The following is a 24,851-nucleotide window of genomic DNA, read 5'->3' as shown; positions in this document are numbered from 1 at the left end:
TCTCCTGGTTTCTGTTAAAATATAGCCTGTCTGCTAGGTGTGTATGTGCATGCCTTTAATCCTAGAACCAAGGAGGAAGAGGCGGGTGGATCCCTGTGTGTTCAAGGCCAGGCCAGTCTACATACAGAGTTCCAGCATAACCAGAGTTAGGTAAATAATGGAGAGACCGTTCCCACTCCCCCATATTCTCTCTCCTTTTTTGTCTTATCTGGAACCTACAGTGAATGCTGGTGGCCTTCACTCAGCATGGCTCCACACTTAATGGGTTTACCATCTACTAGATTGATTCCTGGGTGAGGGAGCCACGAGCCATAGATAATATGCCTAGGGAATCCAGAGGGGTCTCTATTCCCTCTGGAGAGAGATGTGTGTATTCAAGAGGATCCTAAATGTAGATGGTAAAGATCACCCCAAGGGATAATGGAGTGTATGAAGTTGGGGTTCAGGGTACTTTCTGATGGTCTCACATGAAACACTTCTTCAAGCCCTATTCCTTTGTGGGTGCCCACAAAGGCTCCCTAGTAAGACTTTGCTCAAGTTCAGAGAATCTGAGCTTGCTTTACCCAGCAGGGCTGCATAATGGGGTGATTTGGCTAAGGGCATGGTTACCAGGTGTTTTGAAGGGTCTACACTTGGCTGTATATTGTGCTCTGATCTTGAAAGGGGGAGGTCTTTTGACTTGCTCCTTGGCATTGTATAAGAAGTCCTTTGGAATAAATCTTGAGGCGACTGGGTATTGACCCCAGGCCCTCCCAAAGCTATCCTGTCTCTGTCTTTGTCTCCATCTCCATCTATATTTCTATCTAATGCTTTCTCATTCCTTTCTCCTCCCCGCAAGAACACTTCGAAGGTGGGAGCTGGACTCCCATGGATTCCCACATTCCTTCTCTTAAAATGTCATTCCATCTATTTTTGAAACTGTTTAATCCTCTGAAGTATTTTTACATCACCCTCAGGTGAGAACTTTGTTCTTGGAAGACTTTTGGGGTCATCCCACAAGACTTCAGGGTGAGGTGAGGGACACAGTGCTTTGACTGTGCGATGGGGTCACCCTGGTGCCCACAAGCAAAATGTCACTCTCCAGGAAGAAAGATGGGCTTTTCCAGGGGCTATGGTTAAGCCAGATTCACAGTGCCTCTCCAACAAGTTTAACCAAGAATCTGTATAGAGAGACTTATTTACGCACGTGGATTGTCAAATATTAAGATTATGTTACACTCAGAAATTCTACCAGCAGTCCCAGAGTGTTTCCATAGCTCTTGAAGAGGATTTTTGGTTTTCACCAATGGCAGTAGAATCGAAGTCTAAGGAGACTACTACCTGCAAAATCACTGGGGGTAGAAGGTTGTATTTTTAACTAGAGCCCACTCGGGCCAGAAAGTGGATACTGCCCTCTGACAATGCTGACTCAGTGGTTAAAAGCACTGGCTACTCTTACAGAGGACCCAGATTCAATTCCCAGCACTACATTCTGGCTTACAACTGTCTGTAACACAGTTCCAGGGGACCCGACCCCCTCATAAAGACATAAACACAGGCAAAACACCAATGCACAGAAAACTTTTAAAAAGAAGAATAAAATCATTGTTAAAAAAAGAAAAGAAAGGTTATGTAGTAGTGGCTTACCCCTTTAGCCCTAGCACATGGGAGGCAGAGGCTGGTGTATCTCTGAGTTCAAGGCCAGCCTGGGCTACAGAGTGAATTCAAGTTTGAGTGAGTTCAGCGGTTGAGTGCATTCTGCTCTTACAGAGGACCTGGTTCTGGTTCCCAGCACCCACATCTGGTAACTCACAACTCCCTGTAACTCCAGCTCCAGGGATCCCACATTGTCTTCTTGTATCTTCAGCCACATGAACTCATGTGTACATACCCCCATACAGAAACATACACATATCTTACGATAAAATAAAATCAATTAATAATGTTTAGTCCTGATAGAAAAGTTGAAGCCGGGCGGTGGTGGCGTGTAGGGATAACGCCCGCGCTACCACCACCCATTCACCATGTCCGAGCAAGGGGCTGTGGATTAAAAAATAAGGGACAAGAGACAGCGAGTCATTCGCCACGGCTGAATGCCGAGTGCCAGCCGAATGCCGTTTATTGAAAGAGGGAGGAAACCTTAAATACAGGTTTACAGCACAATGGCGGATCCCAGAGGGCAGAAGTTTGCTACATTTTTACATCTAAGCTGTTTACACCAAATGCAGGATACAGGAACAAAGAACCTCCAGTAGAATGTTAGGTGAGAAGGAAACCGGCAGGGAATCTGAATAGGGAGGACATCTGGTCAAGGTCAGCAAGCAAGGCGGCAGCCACTCACAGTGGGGGGCCAGGGCCCACAGGTCCCCCCTTTTTACTAAAAATGAGCTTCTGACTTAGGTTGCATGGGACGTCAGCAGGTCACCTTACCCGTCATAGAGACACCTGCCCAGGCCACACAAGTGCTCTGTCTTAGGTTGATGACTGCCCCCCAAGCACTACCCGTCTCTGAATACTCATTATCATACAGACTCAACCACGTGAGCTGTAGAGTGACTGCTGCCAAAGATCTCAAAGTAGCACTGGGCTTGCAATCTGTGCGACACAGAAAAGACCAACAGAAGTCCTAACCCACCCATAGCCAGGAGGCTAAAGGCGATTGAGCCATTCCCTTCTTAAACGAGCTTTACTGCAAATTGGAGTCCTTGTAAGGTGGTATCCCATAAGCAAATAGAACTTGAGTTTAAATAATTTTTACAACTTTCAAAGCCAATTTAAATGTATAAATGTAGAATTAAATTTATCGTGCCCAATAAAATAAAAGATTAACTAACTGTGGTAGCTACTTTTGCTGCCAGGGTCTCCATTGTGCTAGCTGTGGAACCCAATTATGAAATAGCCATCCCAGAAGCAATAGCAGCAGTGGCCACCACTGCTATAACAGCAACAACGTCAACAGTGATGTCAGAGTCTCTCCTGGAGCATGTGAGCATCATCTGTGTCTAACTGCCATGGTCCACTGGCATGGACACAGCTCCAGGAACACGAACCACCAAGGCCCATTATTCTTGATCCCAGCACTACTTAGGCTGGCAGGTCTGCAAAAGAACAACTAAGAACCATAAAGAAAACAAAAACAAAAACAGCAAACAAGGAGCAGAACTAATGGTCTCATTAATGGCTACATTCAGGCTCACAAATTTTAAGGTATCTTCAAAAAGGCTAGATGAATTTCAGGAGGCCAATAAATGTTGCACAGAGCCATTCCTGAAAAGTAGGTACTACACCAACTTGAAGAGGGTTGCAAAATGTGAAAAGGCTTAGCTGGCATGTTACTGTTAACAAATAGAGGTCAGTGACCTTCAGAGTTATCCTTAATCTCCAAGGTGTGACACATTCTCAACATTTTTGGAAAAAGTTACCATACATTACCTTCTGAAGAATCCAACCACATGGCTACAGTTCCTAGGCTTACGTGAATGCTTGCCAAGGCTGGCCGTATAGGACTCTCAATCCCCATTGGCATCAGAAGGGGAGAGTTTTTTATGAAGGCCCAATAGGTCTCTGCCATGTCGGGATTCAGCAGCAGCCACAGGGCGCATGCAACGCTCAGGAACCCAAAGTGGAACTTCATTGTCCTGTGGAAAGACACAAACAGATCCCCGGGCCCACACCAACACCGGATCGGGTCCCCTCCAAGTGCCAATAGAAAGATCCTTCCATCACACCAGAGGATGATTTGTAACAGGAGCCCTCCAGTGCTTATCTGCAGCAGATACTCCAGTAGAGTCCACTGATAAAAAATTTACAGTATATAAAACAAGGGAAAGAATAGAATATGGAGAGGAGAGATGAGCCCCTAGCTCCCCCCTTTTTACTTTAGAAATATATGTTTTTAAGGTACGATGGCAGCATTCTACTATAGCCTGTCCTTGAGGGTTATAAGGAATACCAGTCTTATTAACAATAGAAAAGTCTTGGCAGAATTTTGAAAATCCCGTACTGCTGTAGGCGGGACCATTATCAGTCTTTATGCATTTTGGCACTCCCATGTAAGCAAAAGCATGAAGGCAATGATTCTTTACATCCTTAACCTTTTCCTCTGAATGGGCAGAAGCAAAAGTTAAAGAATATGTATCAATAGACACATGGACATATTGTAATTTTCCAAAGGAAGGCACGTGTGTGTGTGTGTGTGTGTGTGTGTGTGTGTGTGTGTGTGTGTGTATGTGTGTGTGTGTGTGACATCCATCTGCCACACATGATTAGGTAAAAGTCCTCGGGGATTAACTCCCAAATGAGGAACAGGTAAAAATTCAACACAAATCGGACATGATTTAACTCTCTGGATGGCTTGTTCCCGGGTTATGCCTGTATGATGACGAAGAGATCCAGCATTATGATAACATTGATGCAACTGAGTAGCCTTATCAAAGCAGAACAAACTAATGTAACAACCATACGAGTAATGGCGTCAGCCCTCTGATTACCTTCACTTAGAGGTCCAGGCAATTGAGTGTGAGCTCTAATATGGCCCACATAAAAGTTATGTGAGCGGGACCATATAAGTCCTTGCACTTGCAATAAATATTCATGAATGGGAGAAATGGATGGTATGTAGGCTGTTGTCTCTAAAGGCATAATGGCATGTGCCACATATTGACTATCAGTATAAATATTTACACTCTCATCAGAAAACATCTGTAAAGCAAGCAACAGCGCCTGTACCTCTGCCATCTGGGCAGAAGTGCCCTGGACTTTCATTCTCTTTACTATGTTACCAGAAACCACCACAGCAAAACCACGTGAAGTGCCATCAGTAAATACTACATGGGCCTGAGGAATAGGAGTCATCTGTACTATCTTGGGAAATATAACAGGATGCAATTAAAAAAATGACACACATCATTGGAGGGGTAGTGAGTATCAAACCGACCCTGCATGGAGCATGTCAATATGGTCCAATCATTATCATTAGCTTGCAACCATGCTATTTGAGACTGGGTGTATGGGGTCACCACAATATCTGGCTCCTTACCAAAAGTTTGAACACTGATCTTGATTCCCTTAAATATAACCTGTGGATAAGGAGTGATGGTTTTCGCTGGAGAAGCTGGGGAATGTACCCATAGAATAGGACCTGTTTGCCAAAACACTCCAGTAGGTGAATGAGAAAAACTAAAATATTCATGACCTAAATAATGATAGGGAAAAGATACCTGTACCTTTTCTGGGGCAATCTGTAAATTAGCCAGGCTAAGAACCTCTTGTAAATTAGAAAAGACATCAAAAACAAGTTTTTTATCTTTAGCAGCCATTAATATATCATCCATGTAGTGAATTATATAAACATCTGGAAAAGCTTTTCGAACTGGAGCTAGGGCCAAAGACACATAAATTTGACATATAGTAGTAGGGCTATTGGCCATTCCTTGAGGCAATACCACCCACTGATATCTCTGATAAGGTTCTCTAAGATTTTCTGAAGGAACACTAAAAGAAAAGCGAGGACTGTCCTCGAATGCAAAGGAATGGTGAAGAAACAATCCCTCAAGTCAACCACAATTAAATGCTAATGTTTAGGAATTGTCACAGGGGCAAGCAAGCCAGGCTGTGTTGCTCCCATGAGAAGCATGGTTTTATTTACAGCTCTAAGATCCTGTAATAGCCTCCATTTTCCTGCCTTCTTTTTAATAACAAATATAGGTGAGTTCCAAGGCGAAGTGGAAGGAATGATATGTCCAGCATCTAACTGTTCCTTAACTAATGTGTTTGCAGCCTCCAATTTTTCTTTAGTAAGGCCACTGTTCCACCCATACAGGGCCATCACTTTTCCAAGTGATTTTTATTGGTTGTATAATCGAAGGCTGCTGCGCAGTGACCCCTGTGGAAAAGACCCTAATCCTCTTGTATCCCCAGGACCTCTAGTGACACAGTTTTTGTCTGCCACAGGGAGTGGGTCTCCTTGTAACATTTTTCCTACATACAAACTACATACAAACACATACAAACTCACGTTTAAACTTCCTACTCCCATGAAGGGACTACCTAATGAGTTATTCCCTCCATAAGGGAAAAACAGAAAAACATTTCCCATGAAGGGATCCTAAATATTGAATTATTCCCGTTCTGAGGGAAAATTAAAAAACATTTGAACCAAAATAAGCAAACAGACAGCCAAACTTCTAACCTCTGGGCTCGCTTGCTGTTCAGCCAGCAGCAATGAGGCCTACCTGTCGATTCTTTGTAATTCAGATGCTGCACTGCAGAAAGAGCTCAGAGTTTCAGCTATCCTGAAAATTCTACAATTGGAAAAAGTCTTTTCTTTCTCCATTACCACTGGGAAGAGGCTTTTCTCTTTCCTCCATCCTTCCTCTACAGGGCCCTAATCTTTAGGCCTAGTTCCAAAAATTTTTCCCCTTTTTACCAGGAAAATCCTTTTTTCTTGATTAAAATTTTTTTCTCCCTTTTCTAACGGGAAATTTCCTTTCCTTCCCTCTTCTCTTTTGGGAAGATTTCCTTTTTTATTTAAAATCTTTAGCTGTCTTGCCCTATCTTAACTTCGGTGCCTTCCTGCTTCAGCAGTCCAATCAACTGACTGTGAGCTAGCTGCACCCATTTCAATTCACCCTCATCTTTTCTTTTTTTTTTTTAAATTGCTGGCCAGCCTTACCTTTCGGGTGTCCATCAGCTTGTCCCTTCTTTCTCGGATCTCGGTAGGAACCTCCATTTGTAGGGATAACGCCCGCGCTACCACCACCCGTTCACCATGTCCGAGCAAGGGGCTGTGGATTAAAAACTAAGGGACAAGAGACAGCGAGTCATTCGCCACGGCTGAATGCCGAGTGCCAGCCGAATTGAAAGAGGGAGGAAACCTTAAATACAGGCTTACAGCACAATGGCGGATCCCTGGAGGGAAGAGTTTGCTACATTTTTGCATCTAAGCTGTTTACACCAAATGCAGGATACAGGAACAAAGAACCTCCGATTGATCAGTTAGGTGAGAAGGAAACCAGCAGGGAATCTGAATAGGGAGGACATCTGGTCAAGGTCCGCAAGCAGGGCGGCAGCCACTCACAGTGGGGGGCCACGGCCCACAGTGGCGCACACCTTTAATACCAGCACTCGGGAGGCAGAGCCAGGCGGATCTCTGTGAGTTTGAGGCCAGCCTGGGCTACCAAGTGAGTTCCAGGAAAAGGCGCAAAGCTACACAGAGAAACCCTGTCTCGAAAAACCAAAAAAAAAAGAAGAAAAGTTGGAGACGTGGCTAACATGGGAGACAATGGAAGGAGCCCTGAAATCTACCCCAGGCCTGGCCTCAGGCTGACGCTGTCAGTCACACCCACTCCAGCCCCACACCAGCCTGTCCCTGTGCATTTGAGCTAAGGGATGAGAGCAGAGCCATGGTCTGTGCAGAGAAGAAGACTGTGAGAGACCTGACAGGGTGCAGGCTCACCCCAGTCCACCTAGTTCCTCAGAGAAAGTCTTTCCAGAACGAGGAACAGAGAGGAACCTGAAGTATCCTGATGATCACTGAGGGGCTTCCTAGGACTCACCGGAGATGTCTGTCTGTCCATCTCTGTCCAGGTCCACATCTCAGAAGGGTGGACAAGTTCTTTGTCCTTATGCCCTGGTGGCCACTGTGGCAGCTTCCTCTCACCCTTGACTTTTCGGCTGGGATGACAAGTCCTCAGACTTAATGCTCTGACCAAAGCGTCTATCAAGTTGGGGGATCTCCCCCTCCATCCCCACTTCTCTCGGGGTCTGAGGGAAATCTCTTGGTCAGGACCCAGCTCTGGCTTCTCCTGCTAGTCGGAGAGATAACTGGGAAGTGTTTGGCCCTCCTTCCCCATCTCTCTCTCCCCCAAGCCACTTCAGCCAAGGACCAGACAAAGAATGGGATCACAGTCAACCCCGGGGAAACTCTACTACCCTGGACACAGGGTAACTGAGGACAGTTTGGGTTTGCGTGGAGGGTGTTGTTGTTGTTGTTGTTGTTTTTCATCTTTGCATAAAGAAGGTCACTCCTAGGAACTGGCCCTGCTTGTCACTGGTGGGCCCCTTGGTAATCCACTAGGTCCCCCCTGCCTTTCTCCTCCTCCCTGCCACCACATTTCAGGAAAGAAGGAAGGGACAGTATCTAACAGCACCACATTTGAGATTAGAGAAATACTTTCGTTTCTCTTTCCCCATCAGGGCGGAGTCCTCCATAGCGAGTCACCACTCAGGCTGACTTCCTGCTCTCAGCTGTGGGCCCCAACAGACAGCCTGGAAGCCTGTGAGGAAACCGAGGGACCAGAGCTCATCCTCACAGGCCCCTGGCAGGAGTTGGGAGATGGAAGACGGCAGCCTCGGGTCATCACCAGGTGTGTCTTTCTCCCTCTCTACCTTTTCCCTCTGACAACATGGGTGATTTCATGTTGATTAAGTGGCCGCAGCTTCAGTCAGTCCCAACCCTAGGACCTGAAGAAGCTGTGCACTGTAGTAGGAGAGGAGAGACAAGGGGTGTGGGGTGGGGAAGGACAGAGAGGAAGCGACAGAGACGGGCAGACAGAGAACACCTGGAGATTTCAACCCTGGGTGAGATATAAGGCTAGCTTGCCATGATGCACACAGTCACAACTTTCTTTGTGACCACTGCTCAGCTGTCAGAAGGAGACTCTGGTCACAGCCGTCAGGGACTCCTGGGGACCTCTGTGGCATGCTTCTGAGTTACCTCATGAACTCGGAGTGTTCTCAGGCCCTCTGCCTCTCTCTGTTTTCCTAAGTCACCTCAGGAAGAAGGTCAGATAGCAGAGGCTCAGTGTAAACAGCTGCCCCGCCCCCATCCTGGTCTCCTACCTGTCTGGAAGGACTTGTCACCTAGGAAGCTGTCCCAGGGGCCATTCCTGGTCTGAGCTCTCACTGTCAGGTTTTGATCCAAGGAAGACATAAAAGGCCCTTGATAGCAAAGGCCAGGGCAAGCTGTGGGTTTATTTTCCCTACAGTGTCTGTCCTGGGCCAATGATACCTCTAACAGGGAAATGGTAGAGCTCTGTGCTCCAGCAGTGGTAGCTCAGATGTGCTGCTCAGAAATAATGTTAGTCAGTGTGCCTGCCACTGCCAAGGAAGCAGTGCAGTTGTCCCAGTACTGCAGTGGAAACTAGGGCCTTCGATATGCTTGACTTTATATCTCTAGTTTAAAGATTTTAGAACCAAGGTTTTGCTAAGTTACTCAGGCTGGCCTTGAACCTGTACAGGATCCTGTTGTCTGGGTCTTTTGAGAGACTGGGGTTTCAGGCCTGCACCGTCAGGCCCATTTCTTAATAGAATGTGGTTTATAAGCTTTTAAACCTTGTGGAAATACAGAATGAGTAAAACCACTTTAACTGTTCCCCACACACATTCCCATAGCTCCTCGTCTTGGGTTCAGCCTTGACATATTTTAGACAGGGTCTCTTGACTTTTTTATCCTGTAAACTCGCTCTGTAGACCAGGCTGGCCGGGACTCACAACAGAGATCCACCTGCCTCTGCCTCCCAAATAGTGGGATTAAAGGTGTAAACCACTATACCTGGATCTTCCTTTTCTTCTACAAAATATTTTTTTAGTATGTGTGCATGTGTGTGCTCGAGTGTGTGTGTGTGAAGGAGAGAGAGTAGGAGAGAGAGAGAACCATCAGAGCAAGTGCCTTCTGAGGCCAGAAGAGGGTGTCAGAGCCCCTGCAGGTAGTTGGAATTACAGGTAGTCCTGAGCTGCCAGACATGGGTGCTGGGAACTGAACTCCAGTCCCTGGGATGAACAGCCAGTGCTCTAAACCACTGACCTATCTCTCCAGCCTCTTTAGCTTTTCCTATGCTTTTCTGTGCAAAGCTTGTTTTCTTTTTTTTTTTTTTTTTTTTTTTTGGTTTTTCGAGACAGGGTTTCTCTGTGTAGCTTTGCACCTCTCCTGGAACTCACTTGGTAGCCCAGGCTGGCCTCGAACTCACAGAGATCCGCCTGGCTCTGCCTCCCGAGTGCTGGGATTAAAGGCGTGTGCCACCACCGCCCGGCTGCAAAGCTTGTTTTCATAATGTGTATTTTCACTTTATAATAGTGTTCTGTGTTTTGAGACTTAGAGTATTTAAAAAGTAGGAACCTTTGTGAAGTCCTCACCATAAAGCATGTACATTTGCTTTGTTCTTTTTACTGGCTACCTGGTACTACTAAGATGACTGGTATATGAACTGAGAGGTTCATAATTTTTATTATGTTTACTTATGTGTGTATGTGTGTGCAGCCATGAATGTGTCATGGAGTCAGGGGACAACGTAGAGGAGTTGGTTCTTTCCTTCTACCTTGTGGTTTCTGGGGATCCAACCGGAGTCATCTACCTTGGTTGCTGGCTCCTTCATTAACTGAGCCATCTTGCCAGTCCTTACCCTGAGTTTAAACCAGTCTTCTTTTGATGGACATTTAGGTCACTACCACAGTTCACTGTCACCAGCAAGCTGTGAGAACAGTGGCCATATAGTGCATGTTACTTACTTTCACTTGTCTTGGGTCTAAACCAAACAAGAGTGGAGTTCCTGAGTCAAAGGGCAGCAGTGACCACTTGTCTACAGATGCTGCTAATGGCCTGTGTGGAGGAGGCAGGGTCAGTGCGCTTCCCTGTCAATAGCAAAGGAGATGAGGAGTCCTCCCTCCCTCAGCCAGAGTGCAGGGCAGCAGAAATGTGTGTTTGCATTCTCCCTAATAAGTGGGAATGGGCTGCTCTTCCTGTGCACCCTGGTAAATTCCCTCTCCTTCCACGGCTGTATTTTTCACCACCCTTATTCAGATGTTAGTCCTTCTTCCACACGTTTGCTAAATATCCTGGGAGACTGTGGAGATGATCCACCTGGTGTTGATATTTTGTGTTTGCTGAGTTCTCTCTTCTACAAAGTTAAAATTTAAATGTTTGTATTGATCTCATAAAGAAAGAAGCATCCACAAATAACCGGTATTGGAAGCCACTGCCTGACGGAAGCCACGGCCTATCTGCATGGCGCTTTGGGGTTCGTGTTTCTGTTCTCAGTACCTCTTGTGAGGGACAGATGGAGCAGAGCAGACAAAAAGAGGAAGTAGAGATGATCGCACCCCACTCTGTTAGGTTGTCCATCATCTCCTCTCTCTGCTCATCCAGTCGGTGCTCAAATGGGGAATTAGGAGGAGCATCTCTGGCTACCATCTTTAGTAAAACAGCACAGCTAGACATCTCCTGTTTGATGGTCATGTAGCAATCAGTGGTGGTCACTAGAGTGAGAATCAGGACAGTTTAATCAAAGCCAAATTTCTCTACTAAGCTTTCTGTTTTTATAAATTAGCAATAAAATATGTGTCATTATGTATCCAATATGCCACTTGTAAGAAAGACTTAAAAGCTAGAGATCTGAGGAGCAAAATGTCCCGAGTGTTAAAAAAATGACCCCAAGAGAGAGGAGGAGGCACGTGCACCTGCAAAGTGAGACAGAAGAGGACATCTTCTTTTTCAGTTCCAAGAAAGCGCAGATATGAGAATGCAGATTTCAGCACTGAGCTGCTTCCTGTGACATGTGGTGACGTGAAGGGAGTGTTAAGCAAGGATAAATTCAAGCAAGGTGAGTTTCACGGTTTTAATTTACAAGTGCTAAATAAAAAACCACAAGCAATAGCAGGATTACTTAAGGAATTGGGGGTTAGCATGGCTTGAAAACAGGAAAGGATCCTAACATGTTATTTTCACACTTGAAGAAACCATACCTAACAGATGGTCACAACAACATAGATGTAGCCATGAGATGCCCAGAGAACAAGCGAGAAGCCCATGAGCTTCCATCCATAGATGGAAACTAATGTATATTTTCCTTCCAGTCAGACATAAATGGAAAGAGACCTTCAGCCTCTGCCTCAACATCCCTGGATGTCAGCACCAGGGCAGGCACTTGCCATGGTGAGACCATCACAGGATTGAGAATCAGAGAACCCCAGTTCCAGACTCAGCTTTGCTGAGTGTGATGGTCTCATTCTGTAGAGGGGAGGGGCTTTCTGAGCATGAAATTTCTCATTTTTAAAGTAGAGGACCATAATATAAAGCCAGCCCCATAATATATCCATGAGGACTAATTTATATTGTTGGTAGAACATATTCTGCAATCATACACCATAAAGGTTTGCAAAACAAAAGTACTATGATGGACTTCATCTCAGATCTCTCTTACTATGAGCTTGTGGATGACAGTTTACATATTTTGTCAACTATTTTTATATACCTTGTCACTATTTTTAACAGCTTTACTGAGTTATAGTTCATTTATCATGCAATTCAGCACTTAGAGTCTACAGATCCGTCTGGTTTTCTTTTATGGTACATCAGAAAAAATTACCATGGGAACATATTTGTCCCTCTGTCTGTTAGTTTCCCACTTTGCCCTACTGAGCATCATCCACCTAATTCCTGCTCTATAAATCTACTGTACACATTTCATACAAATGGCATATTATAACGTGTGCCACTTATGACTGCTTCTGTCACTCAGCATGATGATTTCAAACCAATTCTGTCTAGTTTATGCGATATATATTTTTAATTGCCAAATAATACAATATTCCATTTTATGGCCATATAACATTTTCTGTATTAGTTCACCAATTTGTATTATTTCTATGTTAGGATATAATGATTAATACTGTTTTGAGAATTCAAGTACAACATGTGTAGGATACACACACTCAGTCTGAGTCACAAAAACAGAAGTGGAATTGCTGGGCCATGGTGTTTATATGTTGAATTCAGTAAGAAATGGTCCAACTGTGTTTGGTGGTGGCTCCATTGTTTTATATTCCCACCAGCAATGCAGGAGGTCTCCAACTTCCCTGTATCAATGGCTGTTATTTCTTGTAGTTGTTTATTATTATTATTATTATTATTATTAATATTATTACTGTCATCCTGATGGGATGTGAAATGGTTTGGTTGTGATTTTGTTTGCATTTTCATAACAATGAAGATGCCAAACATATGACTAGCTTTTTAAAACATAATCTCTATTTCCACAGGATACTATTTCATTTGTGTTTAAATGGTACTCACCTCTGACTGCAGGGATGGGCAACTTCTGTTCAATAGTCTCATTAAATTGGGTAGACAATGATGTCACAGAACTCTCAAGTTTGCAGAAACCACCTGCAGCTTCAGCTCTAAACTGAGGACTCCACCTCCACCTTGCCTGGGACCTCCTGAGACTCTGGTTGTTCTCCAGCCCGAGAGCTCGACATCAGGTTGAAATCCACTCACCCTGTGGAGTCAGTCACTAGCTTGTCCTTGTCTAATGACCCTGAAGTGGTTTTAAAAGGTGTCTGTTGGTGGTGATTGTCATTTTCTTCAGGCATGAAAATCAAAGAAATATGCATAGCTTCAGAAAACCCTTTAGGGGACTCCAGGGCTGAGCTGGCACTCCTGAAGCCAGAGAGGAGACCAGACTCTTCTGCTATTGACTTTGAGTACGGTTTGGGTGGATCCAGCTCAGTGTGGTGGGAGGCCATGAATCTGAGCTCTAGGGACAAAGCAGGCTCACGGTCAGCCTACTGTGGTCTTACAGGGGTCTCCGTGAAGTCCATACAGAGTGAGGATGGGAACTGGTACACACCCCCTGAGTTTGAAATCCTGGGAGGTCATGGACGATCAAAGAACTGGAAATTGAGTCTGCGCTGCTACAATCGACCCCTGAAATTGCTGATCGAGGTATTGCAGTGCGGGCGGAGAAGGGTGTCAATGCTTCTTCTGGCACTGTTTACATATCCGATAGGTATGAGGTACAGGGAAGCCCTGATGCCAGTGAGGTTTTCCTGTCACTCAGGAGAGAGGCATTGCTGGGAGGTACACCCTGCTGGTGTTGACAAATGATAGATACAGAACCTCTGAGGAGGGAATGGCCATTCAGGACTGGGGTTCTTGCAGAGACATTTCTGCACTGAAGCCAAAGGAAGAGTTGACAGTCAAATGAGTGAAAGGGAATCTAGAGGAAGGACATGCAAGCAGCTGCACCCAAGACTGTTGTGTGGACAGAGGGGGGTGAGCTGGTGTATGGCACAAGCCATCAATTCAGGTTGTTTGTGCATGATCTTAACGCCATCCTAATTACCTCAGTTCAAAATGTGGGCAAGGAATCAGTGATGTCCTTGAGGTAAAAATGGCAGTTGAAATATATGCTCATCATCATTGTCACCATTATTTGGTGAGCAGGGATTGAACCCAGGGCTTCAAGTACACTAAAGAAGACATCAGCTCTATTCTAATCCCAACCTCTGGTTCTACCTTGCTTGCTGTGTTACTATGATAAACACTATGATCAAAAGCAAAAAGGAAAAGGTTTATTTGGCTCACAGGCTACAGTCCATCATGGAGGGAACCAAGGCAGGGACTCAGGGCAGAAATATGGAGGCAGGAACTGAAACAGAAACCACAGAACAACAGAGCTTACTGGCTTGCTTCTTGGCTCATGTTAAACTGCCTTTCTTATTCAGCCTAGGCCCACCTTAATAGGGATGGCACCACCCACAGTGGACTTTGACTTTCTATATCCATTCACAATCAATAAAATACCCCCACAAATATGCCTATAGGCTATCTGAAAAAGAAAATTCTTCAAATGACTTTTGCTCTTCTTAGTTATATCAAGTTGACAACTAAACTAACCAGGAAACATCTACCATGTTATTGGAAATAGACTACTCTAGACATGATTTCCTCATCTCCATATGCAGCTAGCCAGTGTTTATCCCATAATTCTTAGCTCAGATATATCACCCCTTCATGACTGTCCTGGCCCCTCAGCTCCCAGAGACCCCTCTTAGACTGTTTGAGATTGGTTCCCTGTGCTGGTGGTTGTGGCACATGCCTTTAATCCAAGTAGTCCTGATGCCGAGGTGGGTGGATCTCTGAGTTCGAGGCCAGCCTGGTCTACAGTGCAAATAGGATGGCCAGGGTTACACACACACACACATACATACATACATACACACACACACACGCACGCACGCACACACGCACGCCCATGCCCACACACACACACACACACACACACACACACACACACACACACACACACACAGACAGATAGAATATGTTCCTCACATGAGTTTTCTCCTCTATCCCACCAAACCAGGGTTTCTGTCTTTGTGTGCTTCACATTCATCAGAGTATGTGACACCCTAGATGCATGCAGCAAGTGTGTGCTGACTGGCTAGTCCTGATATGGAATTCAAGCTGAATGTGTCAGGTGGGAGCAGAGAACATGTAATGGTTGAGTCAGTGGTAATGAGGGAAAATTCTCAGGAAAAGGGATGTCAGGAGGTATTTCCAGCTGCCACAGGCCAGAGTCTCTAAGTTGTAAGTGATGAGAGGGAAATGGGGTCAGACAACTTGGATCTGAATAGTCCATAGAAGATCCAAGCAGAACTTCTGCAAGGAGGTTGGAAACCCCAGACTCACACCACTGAAATACAGACAACTACATACTGGTGTTCTTCTCTCTTGCAGGGAAACTTTCTACCCAATCCTCCACGAATATATGGCAGGAAAAAAAAGGTAAGTTCTCATGTGATTTTACACACAAAGCTTCTTATATTATGATGTCTCAGTTGGGTTGTCATACTTAAAGTACCTCTCACTCCTTCCTCTACTTTTTTCTTTTCTTGTTTTCAGCCTGTGTCTTTACTCATGCTACTGTACTGTGTGTAAGGCTGGTCTTCCTTCAGTGTTGACCCCTTTGAGCTGGAGATGATAAAGAGCCACCAACATAGACTTCAATGGTCACATATCACTGGACACTGAGCTTCACGGCTCACTGAGGTTTTGAACTTCAGACCTGTGTATTATTTGTCATTTGCATTATTGCCTGGCTGGTTTGAACTCTGAACCACTGGGATGTTTCATCCACTCAGTTTCCTAGAAGGAAGCTACCATGTAACCTGGTCAATGGATACTTTAAAGCCCATTGCCTCTACCTTCCCCCAAATGCTAAGAGTACCTCTTCCTGGATCACTCAAATGAGCTAGAAATGTCCAGTCCAGGCAACCATCCTTCTTCCTGGGTGCAATGCTCCATAGCAACAAGGGGCACTTCTCTCTCTCTTATTTTGAGTCTCTATTTGCAAGAACAGAGTTCCCAGAGAAAGAGAAGCCAAGATCCATTTCCACTTTCCTAAATCTCTCAGGGCCTCTTCATCTGTTCAGAGCCATGGATTCTGGGAGCTTCTGTGTCACTTCACATGACAGCTTCCCAGCCCATGCAGGACCATTTAAGCTTTCTGGTGATAACTGGTGTGTGTCAGATCCTCTGGTATGGTCACCAGAACCATTAGTTCTGTATTCTGACATCTGCCTTGAGATACCTGGATTCTCTTTTCCCAAGCAAAGCCATATTTACTCATCTGTATATTGCACCTTTACCAAGTATCCTCAGAACATCCAAGGACTGTAGAGATGAATGAATCAATAGCCCTGAGGGACCTCAAGGATTGTGTCAAAGTCACTGTTTACATTAAAGAATAACAAATAGTGTGTAGTGGGAGATTCTAAAACAGTGGACAGTGACACCCCCCTCGGGTGATTGTGTACCAGATCATGCTTCTCTCCAGCTCTCGGCCCTGGACTGGGGTTAAGAGCTGAGAATGCCTGGGTCACAGAAGGAAGAGTGACAAATCATTCCAATGGCTTTGCAAAAGCAATGTGAAGTCCAGTGTTGCCTCTTAACATTGCACCCTGCATGGCAACCTTTTGAGTTTTGAGTAGAGAGGAGGGAGGCCACCAGGAGGAAGAGCTGCATCCCTAGGTTCCTTGAGTTCATTTATTTTCCGGGAGAGCTACAGAAGGGGATGGATTTCCTCTCTAGGAAATCACTTAGACTCCAGGACTCTGAGCCTTATGGGTTCTCAAATGTGATTGGTCCACCTGAAGCCTTGGTCTCACTTCAGCTACTCTGCAGTGGGGTATTCATGGTCACAGTTGATATATCCTGGGTGGCCAAATTTAAAGAAAATGACTGAGAGCCTTAAATGTTCTAGGACTGGTAGAATTGTTCAAGCTAGTCTTTAGAAAACTCGGCCTGCCTCCCTGTATAAGTTCACCAAGACTCCTTGGAAACTAAAGCCAGTGAGAGAAACTTGTTATGGCACAAATAATAGTTTGATGACACCTCTGTTTCTCCTAGTGAATGCATAGGTCCGTAAAAGTCGGTATGGGGAAAAGGGTATTCTAGGAGAGACACTTTAGCAATCAAAGAATTCAAGAGGGAGTGTCCTCTGTCAGTGGATTTTGGGAACCCCCGTAGGTGTACAAGGCTGTGGTTCGACACACTGAGGTGAAAGTGAGACTGAGAAAAGCATTTGATTGATCAGGATAGAAAGTCCTTAGTGAGAGATTAGGAGGTGGCCTTTATATGCCTAAAATGTCTCCTTTGATTTTGCCTTTGCATTAGCCTCTAATTTGTGTGGGTGTGAACGCCAAGCACTTGAGATGTTCCTACCCACAAGCCTCACAATAATTAAATTTTATCTAGGCAAGATGGCACACGGCTGGAATCCCAGCACACGGAATGTAGAAAGCACAAGGCTCAGGAGTTCAAGTCCAACCTTGGCTATATAGTGATTCCTAGGCCAGCCTGGCCTAAAGTAAGACATATCTCAAAAATAAGATAAATGCTGGTGATGAAAAAACAAATTTAAACAACTATCATTTGACTCCTTAAATAAATACCAAATCAAGTTTTATATTTAATACTGTCACTCAAATTTCCTGTTTCAACAGAGAACACAAAATATGTGCAGTTCCCTAGCTGACCTTTGTATAAGTAGCAACTCCTACATCTAACCCCAGAAAAGCCCGTTCTTCCCCTGGGTGCACTGTCTGTGCCATGGTTGCCTCCGCCCTGAAGGGGCTCACTGCCACCTTGGGTGATGAGCCACCATTACCAGATCTGTCACCAACCCTGGAGGAGGGGCCAGTCTGGGTGTCTGGGCCAGAAGCACCTACCATGTGTGTCCCCGTGTGTTCTCATGTCCTCATTCTCCCTGAAGGTGAGGGTGAGACAGAGCTCTAGATGTCCGGGGTCCCTGGGACAGAGCCTGGTGTGGCAGTGGACATGGCTGGCTGTGGATGAAGGGTGAGGAGCAAATATGAGAGGAGACAACATCTGTAAAAAGCAGTGTGTGGAAAAATAACAACACCCCAGCATGCATCCCAGGTGCAAGCTGAACTCAGGAGGAGCAGGCCAGGCTTCATGCGTAAATCTAGGTCTGGACCTCTCCTCGTCCTACAGAAAGTTGCCTGCAGAGTAAGCAGGTCCTCATGAACTCACTGGGCCCAGTCTGAAGGGAGCCATCAGGGGTCCATCTGGTTAGGACCCAAGCTATCACCACTGAGCAAATCACAGGGTGTATGCCCTGGGTCTGCTTGGCTGATGTGCAGGCATAAGCAAACCATCCTAATACTTAAGGCCCTGTCCATCCTCTGCACCCTGTATCCCTGTATTTGGTAGATCTTGTTAGAACAAAGAAAAATTTTAAATAAGCTTAATAATTAGTGTTCAGAGGACAAAGAGTTAGATGGATTTGGGAAATGAAAGAGAGCATAGAAGCAAGATGGACTCCTGGGTTTGTGGTGCATGGAGCACGTTATATAAAATGGAAGCTACAACGAAAGAGCACGGTGCAGGAGGAAGATGCACTGTAGTTTAACAGGATGAGTGTGAGGGGCACCTAGGGAGCCCTAGAGGAGACATCGCTGAGCATTAGGACATGTAGGGCTGCAGAGGAGAGATGAGACGCCCTGAAGCTGAGGACACAAGGGGAAACCTGCAGCTGGGGAATGACTCTGATCATATGGGCAGACTGTGGCCAAGGATGGAAACCTGAGGAATTCCATCCTTTGTGAGGCTGAGGAGAAGGATTCAGGAAGGAAAGTGGTCCAGCAGTTGAGGTGATAGAGCAAAACCACCAAGAATGATGCCACAGGCCAGGCTTCTCCTGAAGGCAGAGATGGCACAGGGCACAGAGTGATTGACCCTGTCACCTTGCCTACTTCCCTTCTTCCCACCACTCACTCAGTGGTGGACCAGTCCTCAGGCCTGTGCCATGTTTGGCCCTCAGATGGTCACAAGAAAGAATTTTCCCAAAAGCCCAAGGACTACATAGGAGTTTTCCTTTCACACCATCCCTTCCACTTTCCCTCCCTCTCTTCCTTCCATGATGTTTTTGAGACAGGGTCTCATGTAGATCAAATTGACCTCAAAGTCACTATGTAGCCAAGGATGGCCTTGAACTCCTGATCCTCCTGTCTCGACTTTCCACTGCTGAGGTTCCTGGAAATGTTCCACCACGTCTGACTTGGGAGTTTTCTATATGGGTATAGAGCCACCATCCAGTTCTCCAACTGTCACTGTTCTTTCTGAAAGTGACACCAGGAATGCATGTGTTCCTGTCCACATGTCACTCAGATACTTTCTGGTTCCTGTATTAACACTAATCATAGGAACCTCCACAACATCCCGAGGGAGGTTGTGAGGTACCAGTTAGAATAGTTCTCTGGTGGGGTACAGAAACTGAAACATGCCAGTCAAGGATGATAGAGGTTGTTAGCCAGGGGGCTTCACTTGCAGGAGTAGAGTGGTACAGAGAACTCAGAGACCATTTTAGGCCTCAGTTGTTTGTTTTTGTACAGAGGTTTCAAACTGTCTTCAAACTCATAGTTTTTCTGCCTTAATCTCCTAAGTGGGGTGCCTTAATCTGAGCACCCCACTTAAGCCTTCCAACTTTTCTAGATATCCGGGCAGGATATAACAATGAGCCTTAATTTTGGTGTTATGCCACTCTTCCCACAGAGCAGCGGTCAGTCATAGGCCACTTCTGCACCTTGAGCACACATGGATTTGAGTACCATACAGCGGGTATCTACTGGTCTCTTCTTCATTGCTCTGTACAGCCTATAGATTTGAATAAACAGACCTTCCTCTATAGCAACAAGGCACACACACTGTCAATTGACCTTCTCTAGATGAAAACTGAATCTGACTGACTACAGTCACTCCGTGTTAGGCCTGGCAAGAAGTCCAATCTCTGTTGACTTGCGGGGATTTTTCTCTTTCATACAACATAGTTCTCTTTTCTGCTCCCAGAAAATGATGGCAGAGCTTTGGTCTCTGTCTCAATTCCCTTTCCTGTGACTGTGATAAAATACCCTGGCAAAGGCAGCTTAAGAGAGGATGGGCTTAACTGACTCATAGATCTAGGTTCCAGTCCATCCTTGCAGGGGAGTCGAGGTGGTAGGAACATGGAACATGGGTCACATCACATCCACCATCAAGAGCATAGAGCAATGAGCTAACCTGTGTGTGTTCATGATCACTGCACTTTCTCCGCTCACACACTCCAGGAACCCACTGTGGGCGGGTCTAACTGAAATTAACGTGATCTCTAATAGACATTCTCAGAAGTTCTTTTCTCAGGTGATTCTAGATTATATCAAGTTTACAATTAAAACCATCCCAGTCTCCATCCCTGAATGGTTGTCATGACTACAGTCCTCATCTTTAAGTGGTGGTGACTCCATACCTCACATGCCCATTTTCTTTGGTCATGTGGAATCTTCTACAAGATTCCAAAAGCCACAGAGTCCTTTCCTTCTTTGTACCCACTTGGCTGGTCATCTGTACTCATACCCTGTCTTCTCAGAGGCCCCACCACAGGGTCTTTAGGTACAGAACTCACTGTCTAAAATCTCTCTGCAGACTCTTTCTTCAAAGGCTTGTTCATAGCTCCATTACAGAATATGGTATTCTCTTAGTTTATCCCATCAAATTAAATTCCTAGTATTATCATCTCTTGATGAGTCAATATCATCATTGCTACGTAGGCAAATGGACTTAATATTTACTTCAGAAATTAATTTTTTTTTTTTTTTGGTTTTTCGAGACAGGGTTTCTCTGTGTAGCTTTGCGCCTTTCCTGGATCTCGCGCCGTAGACCAGACTGGCCTCGAACTCACAGAGATCCGCCTGCCTCTGCCTCCAGAGTGCTGGGATTAAAGGCGTGTGCCACCAACCCCGGCCAGAAATTCATTTTATCTACATCATAGGAAAAGTAGTCAGATTGTGTAAAATAGTGTTTTCTTGCTAGTCTTTCTGTCAGGATCTTTTGTTGACAAGGAAGATTGTTTTGGGACTGGTTCATGGCCCCCTTCTCTCAAACTTCACTGAAGAGCAGAAAGTCTTGTTACACATTTTACATTCCATGACGTTCCTTATTGTCCCAGGAAGATGCATCCATGTCCTTGCAGATTCATACAAGATCCCAGGTTGAGGATTGCCACAGTGGTGGCTCTGTGGGTCTCAATCCCAGTGATACAGATGTTCTTCTCCCTAAATGCAGAACTCAGATGAGTGTGAGGTGTGCCGGGATGGAGGGATGCTCTTCTGCTGTGATACTTGCTCCAGAGCCTTCCATGAGGAGTGTCACATCCCAACGGTGGAGGCTGAGATGTGAGTGAGATGTGGTCCCTTCTCTGTCTCCTCTTAGACACCTTTTCCTTGTCGTAGACATAACTCTTGTAGATTGTGAGTTTGTGTCTTGATGGGGGAAGAGCAAGAGCTCTTCATAATAGACACCAAACAGGAAGATGCTGTCAGCAAGGGCTTAATGATCTCTGGGTTAGGGGAGGCTTCTCTCTTGATACAAACAAAGCCTGGGCCATTTGCCTATGCATTGCTACTGACTTTTCTTCAAAGTTGTTTACCAGAACTTCTTGTCAAAAAGATTAAGAGTGGAATATGCCAAGTTTTTCTCTTTTGTACTTATTCATGAAAGAAGGAAACATGACTCTTTCCTACATTTCACCAGGTTGTCGTGGACCAATTGAGGTCCAAGGTTTCCAGATTTTGTGGAATCCATTTTACTGTGTACAGACCTGATAGCCTGGCCTCTCTGTGCTCCCAGAAACCTCTGTTAGAAAATGTAGATCCCTGCACACCATAAGTCCCAAATTTCCCAAGGTCTGGCTCCTGCCACAGCCCTGATGGGAGCACTGGCAGCTTAAGATCCCACAAGGGGTTCCTCAAAGCCTGGGAACCTCTCCCCCAGATATGACTGTCAGCCATTTCTGAAAGCACAGTGGCAGGCATAGAACTGTGGCTGCTTTCAAGGCTTGTCTGCTGCTCACTTCGCATTCAACCTTTCAGAACACCATGGAGCTGCATCTTCTGTAGGATGCAGTCCTTAGGAAGCCAACAGAGTCATCCAGAATCTGAGGTACTGCAGAGACGCATGGTGCCCCAGGAACAGTTGGTGAGTCCCTGTGAACCCCACACTTTCTCCTTTCTCCTGGAAGAGCACAAACAGGTTTGTAGTCAGAAGAATAGCACCAAAGGGAGCCTGCTCCTCCAAGACACACTCCATCATGCTGCTACCACAGCATAAACCATTGGCATAAGAACTAACTCAGTCATTCTAAGTCTGTAACCAAGATACACTAATGTTGGAGAAACTTCCAGAATGTGGATTTGAGTGATGCCTTCCTCCTAGGCATGTGTATGGACTCTGTCTTAATAAGTCACTTTGATTGAGTCTCCTTTTCTTGCAGAAGTGTGAGTTTGTCCTCTTGAAAGTCTATTGCTGTTCTGAGAGCTCCTTTTTTTCCAAGATGCCATATTATTGTTATGTAAGTATTGGTGGTTGAACCCCCCATTACTGGCTGCCATGATGTCGTGTGCCTTAGAGGGGCACATGTGAGATTGGGTTCACAATCCCCCAGGTCCACAGGCTCTGTTGTTTCTGTGGACTTTCTGTGGCCCTGTGGAAGGTAAATGCTGAGCCATACCAGTCCCTCTCCCATTGCTGTTTCTGTCTCCAGTTTAGGGAAACATCTGAGGGTGTGCAGAAAGCTATGTGGTTGGACATCATCAAGAAAAAGCTGAGAAAGAGAGGTTACTCTCACGTGGAAGAGTTTGTGCAAGACATGAGGCTCATCTTCCACAATCACAGGACCACGTTCAAGGTCAGCATTCCTCTCTGCCTGCATCTCATCTTCTTTCCACCGGGTTACTCCTCCCTCAGTTTCTAGTATGTGGAAACTCTAGTTCCCACATCTTCCTTTATTAAAGTTGCATAAGCAAGAAGTCTGAGATGCCAGACCCAGTGGTGCATGCCTGTGATCACAGCCCTCAAAAGGCTGAGGTAGGAGGACTGTTTTGTGTTCACATCCTTCCTTTTCTACAGTATTAGACCCTATCTCAAACAAACATACAAACAACCAAAAACAAAAACAAAAACAAAAACAAAAACAAAAACCAGAATCCTGGAAGAGAGGTCTTTTGTTTTGCTTTGCTTTTCAGTTTAAGATCTATCAAGTGTCTAGACATGATAAAGGTCCTCAGCATCACAGAGCTCATAGCTCATTTCATTCCCTGTCTACAGAGCATGCAGCGGAAAGTTAAGCCATCCTTTCTAAACACACATGAGAATTTATTTCTATTAATTAATTTTTATAATATGTCTATGTTTAATCTGGGCATGGTAGCACAGTATTTTAATCCTAGCACACAGAGAAAGGCAGATCTTGGAATCTGAGACCATCCTGGTCTACAGAACAAGTGTCAGGAAGTACTACATGGCAAAATCCTATCTAGAAAAAAAAAAGTGTGTGTGTGTGTGTGTGTGTGTGTGTGTGTGTGTGTGTGTGTGTGTAAAGGCACAGGGTATGTACTTGTGACTATAGGTGCCTGTAGAGGCCAAAGGCGTTAGATTCCCCCAAAGCTGATGTTACAGCTACTTGCCATGAATGCTGGGAATTGAACTTGGGTCTTCTGCAAGAACAGTACATACTCTTAACCACTGAGCCATCTCTCCAGCTCCTAGCTTAAATATTTGTGTGTATGTATGTATACTTGAATGTGTGAATGTTCATGTGTGAATTAAGAAGCATGTGTGTCATAGACAGATGAGTGTGCTTATGTTCATGTGTGAATGCAAATACCTGTATGCCATAGTATACATAAGTGTGTGCATGTTCATGTGGATGCAGAAGCATGTGTGTCATAGTACACATGAGGATCAAGTTAGAGGGCAACCATGGGTGTTCTTCACATTTCACCTTTTTTGAGACAAGGCAAACTGTTGGTCACCACCGTGGAGTGCTGGGATTACAGATGTGTGCTACCATGTGCAGCTTTGCATGGGTTTGGGGACCTGAACTCAGGTCCTCACACTTGTGTGACAAACATTGACCCACTGAGTCATCTCCCAGCTGAGAAGTTTCTGCTTCTTACCTTAAACAGGCACGATTCTCAGAAATACCAAAGTCTAAGTTTCCTTACTTGTGATTGGACCAGGGATGCACAGATTCCATCAGAGGGCAGAAGTGCTGACAAGGAGGAGATGTTTCTCTCACTGATAATGATCACCATCATTCCTGCTTTTGATATTTGTTTTCTAGGACCTTAACTTTGGCCAAATGGGACTTGGACTGGAGTCTGAGTTTGAGAAGACTTTCAAGGAAGTGTTTGCTATTCAGGACACAAATGAAAACAGTTGACTGATGTCCCGGATGCTGCTGGTGTCCTGGCACCTTGTCCTTTTCTGGCCAGGTCTTCCCACACACAGCAGTGAGTGCTCTCTACCGACTCCATCATCCACAGAGGATTCTCTGGGTCACATGCAGACAGCTGCAGCTGGGAGTCACACCTCCTGGCCTTGAGGTCCATCCCCTGCCTCCAGCTGGAACCAAGGGTGTAATAAATTGCTGTTCTCTGCTCCCCAAGTCCAACTGATTTAGCTCTCTCTCTCTCTCTCTCTCTCTCTCTCTCTCTCTCTCTCTCTCTCTCTCTCTCACACACACACACACACACAC

General features: G+C 45.3%; 1 protein-coding gene across 1 annotated transcript; it reads left to right on the top strand.

Annotated features, from left to right (window-relative positions):
• Positions 1 to 8,227: 8,227 nt before the first annotated feature.
• Positions 8,228 to 24,769, top strand: LOC128117972 (nuclear body protein SP140-like protein). The gene is made up of 9 exons (XM_052750556.1): positions 8,228 to 8,345; positions 11,472 to 11,576; positions 13,557 to 13,699; positions 15,497 to 15,544; positions 21,380 to 21,489; positions 22,186 to 22,291; positions 22,587 to 22,664; positions 22,857 to 23,000; positions 24,438 to 24,769. The coding sequence occupies exons 1-9, from the start codon at positions 8,315 to 8,317 to the stop codon at positions 24,534 to 24,536; spliced, it is 864 nt and encodes a 287-aa protein (XP_052606516.1). The 5' UTR covers positions 8,228 to 8,314; the 3' UTR covers positions 24,537 to 24,769.
• The last annotated feature ends 82 nt before the right edge of the window (positions 24,770 to 24,851 follow it).

This window comes from Peromyscus californicus, unplaced genomic scaffold (assembly GCF_007827085.1).
Source record: "Peromyscus californicus insignis strain IS unplaced genomic scaffold, ASM782708v3 Scaffold_21__1_contigs__length_65335640, whole genome shotgun sequence".
Taxonomy (NCBI): Eukaryota; Metazoa; Chordata; class Mammalia; order Rodentia; family Cricetidae; genus Peromyscus; species Peromyscus californicus.
This window is presented reverse-complemented; position numbering and strand designations above follow the sequence as displayed.

Bases quoted from the DNA above. Each gene is read 5' to 3' on its own strand.
- LOC128117972 (XM_052750556.1), top strand. From the start codon at position 8,315: ATGGAAGACGGCAGCCTCGGGTCATCACCAG. The intron at 22,292-22,586 runs GTGAGTCCCTGT...CTTTTCTTGCAG, and splicing joins TGGTGCCCCAGGAACAGTTG to AAGTGTGAGTTTGTCCTCTT. The intron at 22,665-22,856 runs GTAAGTATTGGT...TTCTGTCTCCAG, and splicing joins AGATGCCATATTATTGTTAT to TTTAGGGAAACATCTGAGGG.